Consider the following 19,810-nt stretch of genomic DNA (forward strand, 5'->3'; position numbering starts at 1 on the left):
CTGGGGGCATTTGGGCTGAGTGCTCAACCAGGCAGCTGGCCAGTGGTAGCCCTAGGCCTGGTGGCCAGGGCCAGGCCAGGTCCCATGGCAGAGCTGTCTCCACTGTGTGCAGCTTCTGGACATGGCAGTATGAGCTGCAGTAGCATGGAAATACAACCTAAGGACAAGATGAGGCACAAAGAGATATCCCTGTTATCAACGGAAGCAGGAATGAGTGCTGTCTGCCCATCTGGAGCTGGGGAGCTGGAAAAGATGCAGGCACCATCTACACATCAGTAACTTGACAGCAATACAGTTTAGGAAAAAACTGACATAAGTTTTAGATTTTATTCATTCGTACATTATTTACAGCAGTTGCTTTCATATTACAATTCTCTTTCATCTTTTCAGTTTTCACTTATAAAAAATTAACCAAATAAACCTTATATAACCAAATTTATCACAGCAGGTCTGGTTAATTTTCACAGTTACAGCGGCCATCAGGAACAGAACTTAAGTACCTACAAGTCATTTGTCCAGAGCACCTGGCCTGCCCCTGCCTGGGGACACCCTGCTGTCCCTGGAGAGCTGGCTGGCTCCCGGAGACACCTCGCTGCAGCGGGGTCACGCTGTGGAGGCTGGAGCTCAAAAGCCTGAAGCACACCAAGGGATAACTTGCACACATCATTACAGCTGCCACGCCTGGGGAACGGTTTGTGTTGCTGCCTTGATGGTATGCAAACAGCCTTCCAACAGAGCTGACTCCTGCTTCCCTCCACAGAAAATGAGAGTAATTGATTCTCTCTTCTGCCATTGCTGAGCCCAGAAGTGCAGCAGCAGGGCATGCTGGGGTACAAGACTGTGGCAATAAGTGTTTGCCTTCCTCTGTGTGACTCTGACAGCTCTTCCTTATGTCTGTCTCTCTCACCAGGAATGGTATTTGCAATAACTCACCCCTAACTGTGGTGAAAAGCCTGCAGTGCATAAGGGCTCACAATGACTCAGCTCTAGGGACCCCACACGGGCAGGTTCTTTGCCAAGGTGACACCCAGTTCCAGAGAGTGGTGGCCTTCCCGAGTACTTAATCCTGCTCCCCAGGTGCAACAGCACCCCTTAGGAACACACTGCTGCCAGTGTGCTCCTAACAGCATCACCTTCATTAACTATCTCCCTGGGCTCTCCCCCACGTGCTCTTTTGCTTTACAGTGGTAATTATTGCTGTTTTAGAATATGTTTGTTTTTCTTTGAGGACTTGTAGCCACTTCCCGTTACAGAGTACAGTACATACTATGCTGAACATAGAAAACACAAGACTCATTTCACATTGGTCTTGTACAACGGTGAGGAGATGCAGAGTAAGAGGCTGTTTGGGGGAACCCAAGTTTCTTATTTAGGCGTGAGCGAGTAAGCCACTGCCTTAAACATGAGCAGTTCTGGGAAGCAATTTAGCCTGTTTGTTGGGGTTTTTTTTAACTGACATTGGACATTTTCCAAATACATACCACACATCTGCTTAACACTACCAAAATATTATTTTTTTCCTTTACTGCATTTGTCTCAAGAAGACTTTTGCTTTAATAAAATAACACAAGCACACAAACTGCTTAAAGCTAACTGCCCAGCACAATCATAAGTACAACTCACAAAGCAACTGATGCTTTGTTAAACCTAATTACATTTTAAAAAATCAAATATACATATTACGAGGCAAAAGGATTAAGCTTTGGAGGAAAAGAAATTAGAAACAATATTAGCTGTAAGTTCATTGCACTTACATAGGAGTAGCTGCTTCTGCATTCAAATGTGTTACTTGTAAATAAATTTACAGTTGCATAATGTATTTGTTATGCTCTTGGTCTCACTAGGTCTGTCTTCTATTATTTAGATGTTAAAAGCATGTTCTCTCCCACAGGTGATCATTGTGCATTACAAAGACAGCACTGAACAGTGATTTTAACTGTGGTCAAACTCCAAATGCTGACTTGGAGCTTATTATTTTAAACAATACTGTGTTTTGACTAAACTCTCAGTTATTCAAATTAATCTCCTGATTTATTTTCTATGAAACATACTCCCAAGCACCATTCAGGTAGCAGGTTAGTGGAATAAGCTCTGTTGCGTAGTCCCTAGGACTGAGGGATGCAAGAGCACACCAATCTTTCCTCAAGATTCTATGTGGATCTATTTTGAGAGAGAAAAAACCAAAATTTTCCTTTTGCATTTTAAAGCTTACTTAAGACTTAGCATTACTTCATTTTCTTTATGTGGTACAGTATATTCCACTGCAAGAGTCCAGTTAGTGTCCAATTAAAATGCCTTTATTAAGCTTTAAGTAGAGTGCATACCTAGAGCATCACACCAGCACTAGTGAAACAGGCCCCAGCACACCCAAAGTGAGATTGTTAATTCAGAGGTAACCAGAGCTGGTTCCTGCCTTGGTGTGTTTGGCAGTTTGGAAGTCCCTGCAGTTTCTATCCATTTACACCTCAGCCAGCAAATCTGGCAAATTAAAAGACAGCATCACATACAGGTGTGGATCAGTGAGCAACAGCAGCAGCAAGGATTGGGACAAGGTTCTGCAAAACCACAGTTCCCTTGGGAATTCTGACCGTGGGACTTTCTGTTCTTCCAGTTGGCCACAGCAAGGACGGGGCCCAAGACACCCCTGGCACCAAACACTTTCTGCTCCTGCTGCAGGTGTGCAGAACCAGCACCCCACCAGGCACATCCAACCCCAACAGCCACTGCTGGCCCTTAGTCCTGCCTCCCCTACCCAGGGACTCTTAAATTCTGACATCACAACGCGAAGAATCATCCTCATTTCCCATGGGGAGGAACACAGAGGCAAAATGACCCTAGGTCCCAGCTCTGGGGACAGATGTCCCCAGGGTCATTTGCCCCCTGCACTTGCTGACAGGCAATTCTGAAATGAGTCCTGCAGGCTGTACCCATGCACAGGACCAAGAAGCAGGATCACTTCTGGAGAAAGGTAAAGGCTTTCTCAGAGATAGCATCCCACATAGAGACAGAGGGATGGGAAAAGAACAGCTTCCCACTGATGGCAGTGCCCTGGACTTTTCTGCATCTCCCAGCAGAGACACAGTTGCCATTCCTAAGAATCTTGCAGGTGCTGTCTGCTTCACCGATGGAAAACACAGCATGAATTTACAACAAATACAAATTTAAGGGTTTCAAGTTAGACTAGAAACCACTTTCTTTGTTGGTTTGATTGCTTAGCATTATCAGCCTGGATCTGTTTAGGGGCCAAGCTTCCCAGAGAGCTTATTGCCAAATATGACAGGTGCTTGAGATGCCAGTTTGCTTAGGACGTGGAGGGAGCTCCCACTCACTCCACAGGGATTGGCCCAGGCTGTGCTGGAGGGCTGGGGCAATCCCAAGGCTGTGGACCTCAGCCACAGTAATGCAAATTTTCCCTTCTTTCCTGTTTTTTTTTTTTTTTTTTAACTTTTGGACATGAGACCTAGTGCTTTTCTCAGGGAGCAAGGGCTCTGTCCCAAGGCCCTCCAAGCAAAGGACACTTGAGCAGTGTCTTGTGCACAGGGATTAGCACAAAAAGCCCCACTCTAAGGAGAGAGCAACCAGGTGAGGAAACTGCATCTCTGCAGGCAGCATGAGGGCAGGGGCTGTGACAGCCCACCTGCACTGCAGAGTAGGAGCTGCTGTGGGAAGTGCCTTCACATGTCTAAAACATCCTCCACCTAAATCTGAACTGGTCTTACTTGATCACCACATTTACCAACCTTGGGCTCAAACTCAAGACATGCTCCACTCTTCCTCACATTCCTGCCAATGTTGTCCTTGGAAAGAGAACCCCCCAAAATAAATCAGGAAAATCCCCTCCCATCTCACACTGATGTGGGTCTCTGTTGGAATCAAGACTCAAGGACTGGCAGTAGGTCCAGACCATCACCTCTTCTGCTTGGGACCAACCCCACAACCACCTTGTGCTGCTCCTCACCCACCCAGCCACTGATCTGGGATGGGGAGAGTCAGGAGATGATGCTCAGGCCCAGAGAAAGGGCTGTGCTGACCTTTACCAAGCTGTTTAAACCAGTGCAGAGCAGATGGATGGATCTGCCAAAGGCAGCTCAACCTCAACGTGTCACCCTGTGAGCTGCACCACAGTCTGCCCACACACTTCCCTGGCAGCAGGTGAGCCTGGCACGGTCCAGAACCCAGCACTCCTATCCCCAGAGCCCTGCATGGGAAACTTCCCATGAATGCAGACAGAACAACAGCATCATGTGGTGCTTTTAAGCCCAACCCTGGCAGCTCTGGGTGGGAGAGCAGCAACAACACAGGAGGTTGTGCACCCCTGTCCCAGTGCTTCTACCAGGGATGCAGCTCTGGCAGCCTGCGCCATCTTCCAAGGAGAGCAAATCCCAGCCTATTTGGCAGCCAGCCCTTTCCTTCAGAAACAAGCTGTTCTGGGCAGAGAGCTGGGAGCAACCAGCTGGATTTCTTCCAAAAAGCCTGGTCACAAAGCAACTGGCAGAAGCATTAAGGGAATAAATTTTCTTGGCAGCTACTGGCCAAGTGGCAAAAACTCAATCCTTATCAGTGCATTTCTGTGTGTTGGGGAGGAATGCAGACAGCACCCCCAAAGCCACACCTTCCCAAAGCACCTCTTCCCCAGGAAACTCAACAGGTATTACAATCAGATACTGTAATATCATCAGTCAAAGTTTACACGTTTTAGAAGAAAATACTGGTAAACCTGATGGTACTTCTGTGTCTGTGGGATCTGGTGGGATTTATTCCAGGTTTGGATTTTCTGACAGGATGTGGAGTTTTATTTCAAAGGCACAGGTATCAAATAAAACCAGCAACATTAGTTTAATTAAATAGCCTAATAAAAAAAGTTAATGCTCAATTTAGACTTTACATATTCCTCCCTTATTAAGAGACTAGTTTTTGCTTTTTGTTTTTTTCTTTTACCCTCCTGGAAAGGTTTTAGTGCAGTGATTATATAGCAACAGAAAAATAAACTAAAAAAGGCACAAACTTTTGTGTTTTTTCTTTCAACTTTTGCTAACACTTATTTGTCTGTTTTACTTCGGTTAATAAATCACTGAATGCAGCAAGAAAATATTCTGCCGATTTCTGTACACTATACAAGAACCCATACCAACAGTACATTATTTCAGCTTCAGGAGAAATGTACAGCATAGAAAGACTTTTAAAAATATAGTGCCCCATAGAGAAATTTTGTTTATTAAACTCATGGTCTCTTGCTACAGTGTCCTTCACCATCCTCACCACCCCCTTATTGCTGGAACACATGCTGGGACTCTGCCCCGCCAGCTCCTCACAGGCTGGACCGAGCCCAAGCCAAGCAATGAAAGGGCAACTGGGGCTGTGCCAAGCGGCTCCTCCATCCCCAGCATCAGTGCCTGGCCCATGGCCCTTGCAGGGATGGGCTGAGCCCCCTGCCCTCTGCTCTCCATCAGCTTCGCCAGCCACATCTCAGTGCTGGGAAAGCTTCTGGCTGGAGAGGAAAGGGCAGCTCCTGGTAGAAGTGGGACAGACAGCACCCCATGTCCAAGGTTGGTGCTGTCTGTCCCCCCACCTGCCCCAGGGCCCCCTGTCCTCTCCCCACACCCCAAGGCTCCTTCCTTCCACAGCTCTCCTGCTGTCTCTTCCGTTGTATTTGCAAGCGTGGTTAACACATGCTCTACCCCTTCACCAACTTCATTGTGATGAGGTGGGAGGGTTTCCCCCCTCACCACACGCATAATACTTCATAAAATAATAATTGTTTTTCCCAGTAAATAAAGGGGTTTCCCCTTTAAATGTACTAGCAGAGCCAAACCCCTCTACCCACCTGAAATTAAGTGCAGCCAGAAATGGTTTTCTGTAATACTTCTGATACCACGCTTTAAAAATTAAAACCTACCAGTCTTCTTTTTCCCCAAGATGTAATTCATGCAAAGTTGCTATTTGTTTAAATAAGTTATAAAAGTTGATATCTCAGGCTAGAAGAAGCTGTAGTCTTGGTTATTCTTTAGTTGGCAGGCACTGTACATACATACCGGGTACAGACACATGCCGAATCTGCTTTGCATTGCTTTTGCATTGTACAATTCACAAATCTGACATCATTAAAGCAGTTAATTACCTTTGATGGAAGGCTGCAGTGAGGCCATCTACATTTATCAAACAAGCAGCTGGTTAAGATAATAAGTACGCTCCCCCCCACCCTGGTGCTCCCCAAAATGCTATTATCTGTCACACGTTGCTTCTCTGAAGTGGTGAGATTTGGTGCGCACATTAATGTGCAAATGTGTTGCCATAGGAACTGCAGCCTCCATTACGCCTCAACGACACCATTCAGCAAAAGCCAAAACTAAAAATAACAACAACAACAACAAAAAAATAACCCTTAAAAATAAGATGAAAACAAACAAAAAAAAACCAAAAGGCAGCAAAGAGAAAGTCCAACGCACATGCGGAGTCTGGCCCAGGACTGCAGGTTACGCGTGGCTACGGAACAGCGCAGGAGATACTTAGGTTTGATCTTAACATCACACTATGGTACAATGGGGCTCAGTTCAGCCGGTCCGAGTCTGTGCTGGCGTAGGAAGGAGGGGAGGCGGAGCGGAGTCGTGGTTACCGGATGCACCCGGGGTCTCTCAGACATTTGGCAGAATGAGGCACATCCAAAAAAAGTGCAACACCAGTGCCGTGGTGGCAGTGCGATGTGTTTGAGTGCGTGCACGCGCTTTCCTCTTCATGCATTGTAGCAAGCGGGTTGGGGCGGAGGGGTAGGGTGTACCCCCCACCTTTTCTCTGAAAACTATTAACCAGTAGATTACGGTAAGAGGAATGCATATTCTACTTACTGGTGCGAGAAATACTGAAAACTGCATTCAAGTAATATTTCTGCACTATTATGAATGCATCACTATGTTATCTTACACCTGGAAAAGGAGAGGACTATGTACACCAGAGCAGTTGTACTATTTTGCAGTAAGTTTCTGTGCTTTACAGAGGTACCTGGGAAGGAGAGGCCGCTGCTCCGCTCCGTCCCGCTGGGTTGCAGGACTCCCAGCACCACCACCTACAGCATGCGAGGAAGGGGCGCTGCTCGGCCGGCCCATCGAGCTGAACGGAGCAAACCAAAACGTGACATGAGGGTACAAAAACTCTAACCCAAAATTGGCAAATCAATGGTGATGAGAAATAGAAGGATAATTTATTATTTTTGAATGGGGAGGAAGGGGGAAAAAATACTTTTTTTTTTTGTTTTGGTTGGTGGGGGAGTTTTTTATTCTTCCCGCAGCTGCAGGCGGTAGCGGTGGTAGCGGACCTGGAAAAACATTCTCTCCAGTAAGGAGCGTGTCATCCCTGGCAGGGCATAATGTTCGACGACACCCACGTGCTTGAACCCCAAGGACTCATAGAGCTTGTGGGCTGCCATCTTCACGGCCGTGGTTCCCAGCACAACAGAGGAGTAGTTGTTGAGCATGGCGAACTCCAGCACTTTGCGGCCCAGGGCCTTGGCGATCCCTTTGCCACGGTAGTTGGAATCAACGGACATGCGGCGAAGCTCCACCGTGTTGTCTTCCTCGTTGCCCCGTGCTGCCACGATCCCCACCACGTTGCCGTCCAGGACGGCAACCCAGAAGCAGGAGCCTGTGGGACATAAAGCAGCACATGTAGTCACCCCCGATGGACAAGGGCCCATTGCCAAACACATATCTGGGAGCAGGGCCTGGGGTCCAAAACCACGTCACGTGTGGGGACTAATGACCTCCATAAACAAGGACCAAACACTCTTTTTCCCTGACAGCGTGAAGGAAATATTGTTTTCCCACGGAAAATGCACAGGGGCTACAACCTCCTGTCAGGCAATTGTAGAAAATAAGAAGGTCTCCCATGAACCTCCTTTTCTCCAGCTTGAACAGCCCCAGCTCCCTCGGATGCTCCTTGCAGAACTTGTGCTCCAGACCCTTCACCAGCCTTGTTGCCCTTCTCTGGACATCTCAGCATCCTTCCTAAGTTGAGGGGCCCAGAACTGGACACAGTATTCAAGATGTGGCCTGACCAGTTGCTTAATTATCACTCAAGAAAGCCACTATTCAATACAGCAGCCAACCATGGGCACTGAGAGGTCTCTTGCCCAGATGAAAAGCACTGACTTTCAGTGCTCTGGAGCAATATGTCTTCATCCAGAGGAAGAAGACCCCATGACAGGAGAAACCCATAGTCCAGACAATGGCCTTCTTAGCCAGCTGCTAAGCAGAAGAGAACCTGCCTTGGACAGCAGCTCCATCTTCTGCACCAACCCTACCAACTGTTCTGACCCAAATGCATGGCACATCTCTGTAAGACCAGAGTTATGCAGCCCGAGGGGGTGCTCAGGGGGGCAAAGGACCACCCCTCCTAAAAAACCAGGGGACACATGAGTAAGACAACTCAGTATACTTTGTCACTGGAGGAGAGCAAAGCACAGTGTGGTGGTGGGAGGTGCCTTTGCAGCTGCTGTAGGAAAAATGCACATTGTGACACCACGAAGCCATCCGAAAGAGATAGCCAAGGTCTTCCCTGCTTCCCTGTGGCACAGGTCAGCTTCCAAGGAAAAGCTGGCTACAAACAAGGGGAAGGGAACTAGCCCAGGTTCACCTCAGCACACTGGGCTCATCCTCGCATTCAGAGGAATGTGCAGCTCCAGAGACACTCTCTCTTGTTCCCACTGTGAGCAAGTCATCATGCTGCTGCTATCTAGGTCAACAGCTAATTTTTAAACCACCAGGGCCCATCTTGACCCATTTATCATGAGCAGTGAAGATGTCTCTGCTCTGCTGCTGCGCTGTCAGCGTGACTTGTTCCCCAGCACTCACTTGGATCTCAGAACGTGATTTATTCAGACACGACCCCAGACGAACACCTACAAGCACTGAAACCAAGCAGCCACCCTCCCTCTGCATACAAATTGCAGGGTAGAGAGCTCGCTGCTGGTTTTAAAGTGCTCATCACGTGGTGGCTGAGCCCAGTTCACTCCTCAGCCCATCCATCACACCTCTGGCCACACGGCGAGCACACCGAACCCAAGAGCCACAGTGACCCTCACCCTACAGGCATGGCAACCACTCCTGTAGTGTAGTTCCAAAAAGGAGGTTCAGGAATTTCCCCACACTTGGGGAGCAGGGGTGGGAGGCTTCCCTGGGGCTCCACTCCTGGGGCAGCCCCCAAAAGTGCCATGAAGCATTTATCAACTGGTGTCCACTGGGCTGCAGCTGGTGGCACAGTCATCACATCCCCCTCATCCAGCCCCATCCATGGCAACTCCTCCTGGAGCTGCTTCTTCAGCAAGTCTGCCTCATTTCCCCTCAAACCAGAGAAACAACCTAGGTTCCTCTCAACCCGAGGTTACACAATTGCTTCCATGACTGCTTCCCACTTTTATTCCTTATTTTCTCTTCTTAGCAAGCACCTCTTCTCTGTGCCCACCAAACCTGAGAGGCTGCTAAAGCTCGCTCAGCAACACTTCCCACATTTGTAAAATGGCACGTTTCTGGTACTTTGAGGTATTCTGAATATTTAAAACCCAAACCTGGACATACCCGCTACCACAGAGCCACCAAACCTTTCACATTCCCAGCCCTTCAAACCACCCTCTCCATATTCCCACACCTGTCCAATCCCAGCAGAGGCTGGACCCAATTGCAAGCAGCATGACAGCAAACTTGCACTCCTTGATAGTTTTTACTTAAAATTTTAAAGCTTAATTATAATGATTTTGAGTTCAACACAAAAAGAAACAGTATCTGGCACATGTCCCAGTGTGTTTTGTGCACACAACACTTATAATTAGCCATAGACAGGACACATCTGCTCAAACAATGAGAGTTGTATTCAGCTCTCCTTTACACCAGTGCCATCAGTCCCCAAGACTTCTACCCTGCTGTCCTCCTCATGTCTGTGTCTGCTCCAAGGATCACCAGCAGCCAGTTCCTTCAGGCTCAAAGACACCTCAAGTTCCCAAAGGTGGCTACAAGCCCAGGAACAGCTTTCCCCCATGGGGTTGTCAAATCCCTCCTCCAGGCAGCTATGTTACATTCAGATGGGGACTTGCCACTGAAAGCTGTCTTGGGATCACACCACATGCTGCTGACCCTGGGCTGGGACTTCCTCTCCTCTGGGAAAACCTTCCAGTTTCACAGCAGGAACACTGAAGGTCCTTAGATTGCTTTTTACCCAGACTCAACTAGATGACCTCTAAAGGTCCTTTCCAACCCAAACTATCATATCCTGTGATTCTACATTTTCCACAATGCCAGCCAGCTGCAGCTCCTCACCATATCCATTCTTCCAGCAGCACTTAACTCTGGAGCAGGGTGGCAGCACCCTGGAAAAACCACCTTGCACTCCAGGGTTGGGAAATGTTTTCCTCCTGACCTTTTCTGGACTGAGGGTATCAATTCAGAGCACAGCTTGTTTTTGGACTTTTTCATACCTAGGATGAAACAAAACTAACTTCATCTCAGCTGTCAGTAATGAGCAACAGCCTTGTTTGCAGCGCTATTATTAGCAGGAGCTGACGTTTTACTCTCTCACATGCTATCTGAAAATAATCACTGCTGCAAAGATAAACACAGACCCTGACAACTACAACTCTCCCTGCCCTTCCAGATACTCATCTAATGGCAGCATCTCTGTCTTTGCCTTCACCCTCACTTGCCTCCACCTTCTGCCAACCCATCACTGTGGTCACCCAAAGCCCTTGCAGCTGACTCCAGGATCTGTTCTTCATGGATGTCTTGCATTTAACCACAGCTGCCCTGGGAACACCACTCTGAAGCACTGGAGGCACTTTCTAGAGGCCCTAGCTGTTCCCAGCCAAACACCAAGCACTCCCTCCTAACTCCTTCTGGGCTGCCAAAAGCAGAAGTGAGGAGAAGCAGCCATGGAAAACTCACTACCACCTTCCTCAGCTCTCTCCACTTTCTCAGCTTGCTGCCTCACCACACAATCTTGACATCAGGAACTCACATCACAGACAAAAGATACAAAAAAGAAAGAATTTTTTTTTTACCATGAGGGTGGTGAGCTACTGGCACAGGCTGCCCAGAGAAGCTGTGGCTGCCCCACCCCTGGAAGTGTTCAAGGCCAGGTTAGATGGGGCTCTGAGCAACTTAGTCTGGTGGAAGATGTCCCTGCCCACAGCAGAGGGGATGAAGTGAGATGGTCTTTAAAGGTCTCTTCCAACCCAAACCATATAATAAAAAAAAACCCTTGTGATGCACACACCTATGAAAAAGGCTGAATGGCTGTGATGTGCATGCCAAGGAACATGATTTCGGCTTGCCCATGCTTCACAGCAAGGATCCTCAGCTGATGGCACCCAAGGCCTGAAAGCACACAAGATGGCACTGTCATTCTGCTCTAAATTTAAGGATGGTTCCCAGCTTTTGAAGACCAAAGAGGATATTCTTTTAATCCATCCACCCATCTCCCACAGCATGGGGCTGCCCTCAGAGTCCACACATCGCTGCTGACACCACATCCCAAGGATGTCCCCGCAGCGCTGGCACCACGCTGGCCACATAGCCTCCACTCCTGCCAAGGATGCCATGCAATCCTCCGGCTGTGCCTGCAAGCCTCCTCTCCCACCCTCCCCCACTGTCATGAGCTGCACAGCTCTCCCCCACGCAGCCGACGAGGATGGATGGTGGGTGAAAATAAATTCATTTATTTTTGCTGCAAATTCTTCTACACCTTTTGATGAATAAAAGGCCGGTGGGTGGATGGGTGGAAAGACTGGAGCCAAAAGCAATAGCAGAGTACTGCTAGAAGGGAGGGGGGACAGGGACATCAGCCTTCCTCACCAGCCTGAGTCCCACATGACTGACTATTGCAGGATCCAACAGCTTTCTTAAGCCCTCAGCATGCAGGGGCCACTAGCCCAAGCCCCAGAATTGTGTTCCTCTGAAAAGACAAAGCTCTGTCTTCCACATACTTTTCAAATACATTGTTTTCTAGAAAATTCTAGTATTCCCACAAAAGTAAGCAAAGCTTTGCTGCCCCAAAACTTCCTGAACTCACACTTGGGTGCTCCCTAGTGCCCAGCACCTGCACACTATGGAGTGAGGGCTGAGGCAGGTAAAACCTATCCCTGTTTTCCTTAGGGCTGGGAGAGGACTGAGCAGCTCCTGCAGCCGCCACTGCCTGTTGGTGCTAATTTTGCATGGATGCATCCCTGTGGGAAGGAGTTTTCCTTGGAAGCTCAGCACAGGGCAAGTATGGAAATCTTACCCAGAGGCATGCCAGTCTTCTCTCTTTTTCTTTAGGGGTGGCACTGCTATCTATGTAGCTGAGCTCTCATTAATTCTTAGAGGCTTGGAATGTAATTTCTAGACAGACTTCTAGAAATGCAACTTCTGAAGAAAATATCCCTTCAAGCAGAGATTGTGACTTTCAATTTTGTTCCCCTGCTGGCTCAAAGCTGTCACAGGTGATGTCCCTGGAGCATCACCCAGATGAGGGGACTGGCAGTTTTCATCACCACTGCTGGGAACCCACCAGGACAGGACCAGCTCCTCTTCATCCTTACAGCAGAGGAAGGAAAGCATCCTGCACAGGGCAAACCCCTCTCCTCCACTTTTCCCCAGGCTGCTATGAAGGGGCAAAGGGAAGGAAAAAAAAAATCAAATACCAAAAAGCTCAAAATCATTTCTGTGCTTCCCATAGGACAGGGTCTGCAATTGCCTGTGTTCCATGCTCTTAATATACCTACATAAAGGCTTGCCAAAAGTGACAGGCTTGCTCATCCCCAGAGATGCAAATGCTCCCTGACTCCTCCCTGCAACCCCTGACTGCAGCACAGCCTGGTGTGACACCACCACACAGAAACACCTGCAGAGAGGAGGCACAACATGCTGTCACATCATGGAGCTTCAAGTACTTGCCCTTGCAGTCACTTGTTCAGCCTGCTGTGCCTTCTTTTGGTGTGATTTTGGCCAGAATAGCAGCTCTTTGTGCTAAGCAGGTGTGGTCCAAGCAGGGCAGTACAGAGGGAATCTGGACCAAGTGAGAGCTGTTTTTACCTATGCACCAATAACCTGTTAAAAAAGCCCCAAAGTTCAGTGTCTGGGCTCTCCTCCTGCCAGCACTATTTACATACATCACTTTAAGAGAGACAAGCAGTACATGGCAGCAAGTGGACAGAGTCTCTAGCCCAAAGCTGGCTGTGTATTGCTGATGTCGCTTAAATTCCTGCTCTTTTATCCTGTCTGGGTCTTGAAGAAGGAGAAGAGGAACCATCCAGCACTTGAGGCAACACTCCCTCGTCCTTCCCCTTCATCCTTGGTGAAACACAGGGCAGAACAGCCAAGTTACATCAGCATCAAGGGAGAAAGAAGGCTCTTCTGGGGACAGCTTGGCTGCTGGGATGTGAATGCTGCCAGCGGGAGGGCACAGACATGGCACATCCATCGGCTGCCACCCAGCCAGACACAGCCAGCCTGGGTGCAGGGACCAACCAAGGACAGGCAGCAGCTGTCCCTGTCACTGACTACAGCTGCTCAGCTAGCCAGGATGGGGAGGGATTTATATCTGTGTTTATGAGGCATGCCATTATCCTACGATCCCTCCTTACCTCCATCTTTCCCATGTGTTGAGTTTCTCTCCTTTCCACCTTTCTAGTTTCCCTTGGCTTCAAGTAGGGCTGCATGACAGCTCCCACAAGTTTGCTAGTAACTCTACACTTGACTTCATTAAAAGGCATTCCTGGAGGGGTCCTACAAAATAACAGCATTTTTGTGTAGTTTGTGGCTATGAAAACTGGGTGAGATGCAAGAGATCCTGACTCCAACACTCCTGACATCCATGAGCATCCCTCTGCACCAGACAAGGCCCAGGTGTGGGGGAGCAAAATATGTCAGGGACACAGGAATGATTCATGCATGAAATGAGAAATGCTGTGGGACACCTTCCTCCCCATAAATTACCCCACAATCTACCACTGCAGGACACATTGCCCTGTCATAAATAATTCCCAGCTGGAAGAGTACAGGGCAGTGCATCTATATGCTGAGGGTGGGTGACATCCCTTGATTCATAGAGCATCTGGGCAGCAGGCAATGAGATCACCTACAAAGCATGAAAAGAGATGGATGGTTTGGTTCTGAGCAGCCAGTTCATCTGCTTCTCCATCTACCTTCTTTTCCATCCTTGCTACCTTTTGCCTGTGTTGCTCCCAAGGGCTGAAGGTACTTGCAACAACCCCAAAGCTCAGCCAAAGCCTCCTGAGTTGCAAGCAGCGGGGAATCAGTGGGATGACAGTGACATCCAGCATTCAGTCTGCAACACACCCACAGGGCAGATCCATGGACATTTGCTACCAGAAACACTGTGACCCCAATCCACCACAGCAGTGGGTCTCAAACTGCCCCAGGAGACAGGAGCTCAGAGTTGGCCTCTGAACTGATAAACCTGAGGATGAAATGACAGACAGGGTGATGGGGTTTTGGACTGCAAACAACTGCTGCCCTAAGCACCAGTGCAAACCCCAAACAACTTCTGCATTCAGAGTGGTATATGCTGCACCATGCCAGTGCTGATAAACCTGGAGCAGCAGCAGCTGCTGCAAAGGTGATGGCCCTACTGCAGCTTTACTTGCACCTGGGGGTGGAAAGGGTGGTGGGGTTGAAATTTAGAGTAACAGTATGAAAACTTTCAGTGCCAGCTCCATGCTTTCTGATGGAGCTGGCGCAGCCTCAAAAGCACCCAGCTACTCTGACACAGGTATTCCATTTTGGGGTGCCAAAGCCCCCAAGAAACCCCTAAGATGCTGATGGCTAGCTATAGTTTACTTTCACTCTAATATTTTGACAGGAAAAAAGAAAAACACATTCTGCAGCAAAGGAACTTCAGAAAGTGGCCAGGTTTGGTCCTAAACGGCATCTCCTGCTGTCACTGTTGGGGACGTAACCCAGCAGGCATTTCTAATCTTCTTAAAACCTTTGCTTTAAACCTCACCCTATTCCTCTGAAGCACCTCTACGACAGCTCCTGCCCACGCACCTTACTCCCGGCAAAGCTTTGCGAGGAGCCAGCCGGGATCAATGCAAGCTGTTAGTGGCCTTGCCCCACGTCAGCACTTCACTGGTTGATTTTACAAACAGGCTTAAGTCCCCTGGGGCCCAGAGTGTCACCACGTGTGACAGCACCCAAGGGGGTGCTCAGCAAAGCCCCGGGAAGTGCTTGGCACAGCGCAGGAGCTGGCTTTTGATGAGACAGCTAGAAATCCAGGCGATGCCGCAGATGGGATAAAGACAGCCCTTCCAGCACATTTCAGAGGCTGCTATATTAAGAAGTGTAACAGCAGGACTTTAAAATCTTCTATCAGGCTCTTTTTGCTGGCCATGATGCACCTTGAAAAGCAAAGACTGTAACAAAGCCAATGTATAACAACTGTTCAAGCAAAAGCTGCAGAAGCAGTTGTGGGGGATTAGAAGTAGCCTGGTTATCTGGACAGATGTAGCCTGACCCATTGCTCTGCTCTCTGCTGCTGAAAAGGACAACACAACAGAGAAAGTACAACAAAACCACAGATGCAGCAACCAGGTTCTACCTGCTTCTGGGTCACCAGGGGGAAAGCACAGATTGAGAAATGAGGCAGCATCTGTGGTTTTGGCATGTGAGCAATTGTTATCGATAAGCAAGGAATTAAACAGCTTAAAGGAGCGGATAGAGACTAGGATATGTGATTTTGCCTGGGCATTGTCCTCTGGGCTGACTGGATGATGAGTCCCAGTGCAATGGAGCTGGCTCAGCAGAACAGTCTGGTCTGCACGAATGGACAAAACCAGAAAAAAGTATTTAAACTTTTCAGGCTAGATGCTCTTTATGCATGCAAAATACACACTAAGCCGATCAACAGCAGAGTCAGGCCTTAAATAAGCCTATGTTCTAGAATTTAGACTGGTTTTTAGTTAGAAGTTTTAAGGACAAAAGAAATCAAGCTCTTCTGCCTGTTTTGCTAGCCTGGGCTGTGCCAGCTCCAAAAGACTGATGTGACAATTAGCTCCTCATTAGTGAAATTAGTTTACAAGATCAAATGTGCTGCTGGTTGTGTTTTGAGCCAGCTCCTTAAAAGGACATTGTTAAGGCTTGGTCTCTATCTTCTACATCAATCTTTCACTACATGGCTATATTGCTTTCAAAAGGTACTGAATTCGCCTTGCAGCAATTTTCACTTCCAAACATTGAACAAGCTGGGAAATCTACAATTATTGGATGTTCTAGAATTCATTACTTGGTGGCTGACTTTTACTTTATATGCTTTACTGTAAAAAGGGACTGAGCAATAACCATTGAATGGCTTTCTTTAGCTTAGCAGTTGGCCAAGCCATAAATCAAACAGGGAAAATGGACAGAATAAATCTGATTTGCACCATCCATCACTACTTTTCTAGTCTAAATTTATCCAAGACTCCCTTTATCCAACAGAAGTGCCTGTATCTACATAAGTATTGCACCAAATGCTTCAAAGCAAAGAGAGAAGCTAAAGTTCATTTACTTAAGGTTAAATAATAAACATAACTCTGAGCTGTAGAAAGATTTCCAGGGGGTTTTATGCTGCTGTGAGGTCAACAACCTTTGAGATGAGTCACTCTTCAGCAGAGCCCCTCTTCTGCAAATGACCACAGCTAAAGCCTACAGAGCTCACTGCAAACAACTGCTTTCAGTCAGGAGAAACTTAGGTAAGATGAATTGCAGCCAAGATCTAAATTCAAACTTAGGATATGGCATAATGATGCATCAGGACAGAATAACTCATCTGTGCATGCAAACTCTTTAAATCAGAGTCAAAAACAAGGCTGAGAGGTGCCTCTCCTAAAAGGTAAAAAAGGGAGCAACTAAGAATATTTGCATATTTAAAAAGTGACAGACAAAAACCAAACAAAAAAAACCCACCCAGGAAAGGAAACCACAATAGACCAAGTCAAGTAAAGGACACATATTCAACCAAGACACGCTGCACAGCATATTTCAGTGCTTCTGTTGGCTCCACACTCTTGCTGCCCTCTTGAGTCTCTAAATGAGGATATTCCTAGCCCAGCAGCCAAGGAGCAACAATGACAAGGCAATATTTGTGGTGCAGAAACACTGACCAGAAAAGTCTCAGATCCCAGGGTAGCTCCTCCACTTTTCTTCTCAGGACAAACTGGGAACTGACAGGGACTTGCACTTCACCAAACACTGCACAGCAAAGAAAAGCCACCAGGATACTCTCCCAACACCAACAATAAATATGGCTCTGCTGCACTCATAGCCTTTCCTTCTGCACATGACAGTGGTTTCACAAGAATCCTACCTTGTTGCTAAAACAAATCAAACCTCCCCGACCTCTAGCTTTTCATAATCTATGGCAGTGAAACAGCAATCACAAGGAGTTATATTTACTCTGAAACCACAGTGAATAATTCATTACTCAATATTGAGGAAGACATCAGGAAAAAATAAAAGGTTCAGGGTGGAGATTTGGTAAAAAACTACAGGCTGAAGTCAGGTGGTAGATGGCTTGATCACCTTAAGTCTATTGCAAGCAATAAATATTTCCTATTTCTAGCACAACATCTTGAAATGGTGCTGCACACACAACCTTTCCAGAGCACAAGCATCCAATAAGGATACCAGTTATCATCAGCTGGCACAAACCCACCCTGTCACCAGCTGCTACACCCAGACAAGCCCCTAAAATGCAGAACAATGGATTGGGAAAAGACCAAGAGGTGAGGAGTGAGCGTGGCTCATTACCTCTGTCCTGCCCAGCAACTCACCAAGGGCATTCATTTGGGCATTTCTCACTGGACCAATCTTGTCTGACCTGCATGACCCCCCAAACATCTGGGCAAACCTATTCCTCTAACCTCTGGGGAAGGAGTATGTGATTAAACAGGGACACTGGAAAAGATAAACTGGTAAGGAGAACCAGGCTTGGGACAACCAACCACAGACTTTCTGCCCTGCTCCCATCAAGGCAGCATGTTGTCTCTGCAGAGGTGCTCATCCTATAATGGAAAGTGATGGAAAAAAACAATTTCTATCTGCAGCATGCCAAGAAACAAGGCCTTTCCCTTGGAATGGGGTCTGATGTACTTCTGATATCCAAAGCTAGAGGAAGTAACAGGACTAATGCTACATTTTGTAGCAAATCCAACTCCTGACCCATATAAATAAATGAATAAATAACTAGCAAACCTCTCTGGAAGGAAACATTCTGAGTATTCTTGAGGTGCTTTTAGCAGCATCACACTTCTAATGCTGGAGGACTTGCTAGAGCAATGACTCTCTCCCTGCTACACACCAATCAGCCCATCCCATTCAGGAAGAGCAGGGAAGGAGGCCCTTTCTCCACCACACCCTAAGGTGTTCCCTAGTCCTGCTAGGGCTGGATCTGAGCTACTGATAGCTGCAGGCACCTCCTGGTATCTGCACCTTCCCACATCTTCAACCCAACCCTCAACCAGGTGGGTGGTGACTTCCATGACCAGGCAGAACCAGGAGACAGGGGTACCACTGTTTTCTCATTCCCCTGGTTTTGTGAGATGCTGAGCCCTCCTGAGATGGTGTCTTAGGGTACTCAGCGCTTCTGAGGCAGCTGGGACAGCCAGGACTGCCAGGGGCACTACTGCAATGAGAGCTCTCCTTGAAAATAAACACAGGCTGGTTTTCAGCAGGAGAAGGCAACCTACCATCCTTCAGGTACCACCTCCCCATGGCCATCCCACCACAGCTCCCACTGTAAATGAACACCTTTCTGGCCTGCAGCCCTCTCACTTCTCCAGCCTCACTGTGAATATGTAATCCCTGGGGGTTGCTATATTTATCCCTAACTTAGCTAAACAAAACCCTGGGGTGAGGTTGCTCCAGTGTGTCCCACCTGTGTATGCCAAGGCAAAGGGCTCCCCACTCCCACTCTGCTGCTGGAGCCTCACCCAGCAAGGAGAGCAAACACTGCCTCAGGACTTCACCTCCTTCTGCCACGAGTCATAGAATCCTACAATGATTTGGGTTGGAAGGGACCTTAAAAATCATCTGGCTCCAATCCCCTGCCATAGGAAGGAATGTCTTTCAATAGGGCAGGGTGCAGACCCCAGAAAGACCTCCCAAGCAGCTGGAGCCTTCATCATCACACACTGCTTCAACCTTTAACTCTCAGCAAACCAGTGGCAATGCCCCATGTGAGGCCAGAGCCCTGCCGTGGTGCAGAAAAAGCACACACCTGGATGGCCACTCCTGTGAAAGCCAACATTTTTCTACATCCCTCTCCCATCACATCAAAGCCTATGTGCCTTGGGTATAGTTCTACTGAGCTCCACTAGTCCAGACTCAAACTAGGACATTTATTTAACGTGGCAGTGCAAGAAAATTCCACATCCATAAATACACAAACATCTGTCAGGCTGGGCACAGACAATGGACATGTTGTGGATGATGCATTAACAGAAAATGAAAATTACATGTGTAACTCTCTACATCTCTAAAACAAAAAGAGAAAAAAAACCCCAAAACTTTGCCACACATTCAGACTACCATGCCACAACAATCAGGTCAAAAAAGTCCCTACAAAAGCCTAATCCAGATCTCCTGTGATCACCACCTAGCAGCTTGTTACACCCCACACTCATGTGAACCCCAGCCTCAATACCAGTCACAAGAGCTGGGGCTTTGAAAGACATCTGTGAAGCAAATCACTGGAGTGAGTAGGTAACAGGCCATGTCTCACTCCATCAGGAAGACACGTGGCAAATGAAGGGCAGGCTGCTCAGGGCTAGTGAAAACAGACACCTTCATGCCTG

The 19,810-nt window shown here is 47.8% G+C and overlaps 1 protein-coding gene across 1 annotated transcript in view; it reads right to left on the bottom strand.

Annotated features, from left to right (window-relative positions):
* Positions 1-313: 313 nt before the first annotated feature.
* Positions 314-19,810, bottom strand: part of NAT8L (N-acetyltransferase 8 like) — a 32,854-nt gene continuing 13,357 nt past the window's right edge. Inside the window, exon 3 of the mRNA XM_053976600.1 lies at positions 314-7,635. Within this exon, the coding sequence (XP_053832575.1) occupies positions 7,268-7,635 (368 nt within the window). The 3' untranslated portion in view covers positions 314-7,267. The remainder of the gene's footprint in view (positions 7,636-19,810) is intronic.

The sequence above is a fragment of the Vidua macroura genome, chromosome 4 (assembly GCF_024509145.1).
Source record: "Vidua macroura isolate BioBank_ID:100142 chromosome 4, ASM2450914v1, whole genome shotgun sequence".
Classification (NCBI taxonomy): Eukaryota; Metazoa; Chordata; class Aves; order Passeriformes; family Viduidae; genus Vidua; species Vidua macroura.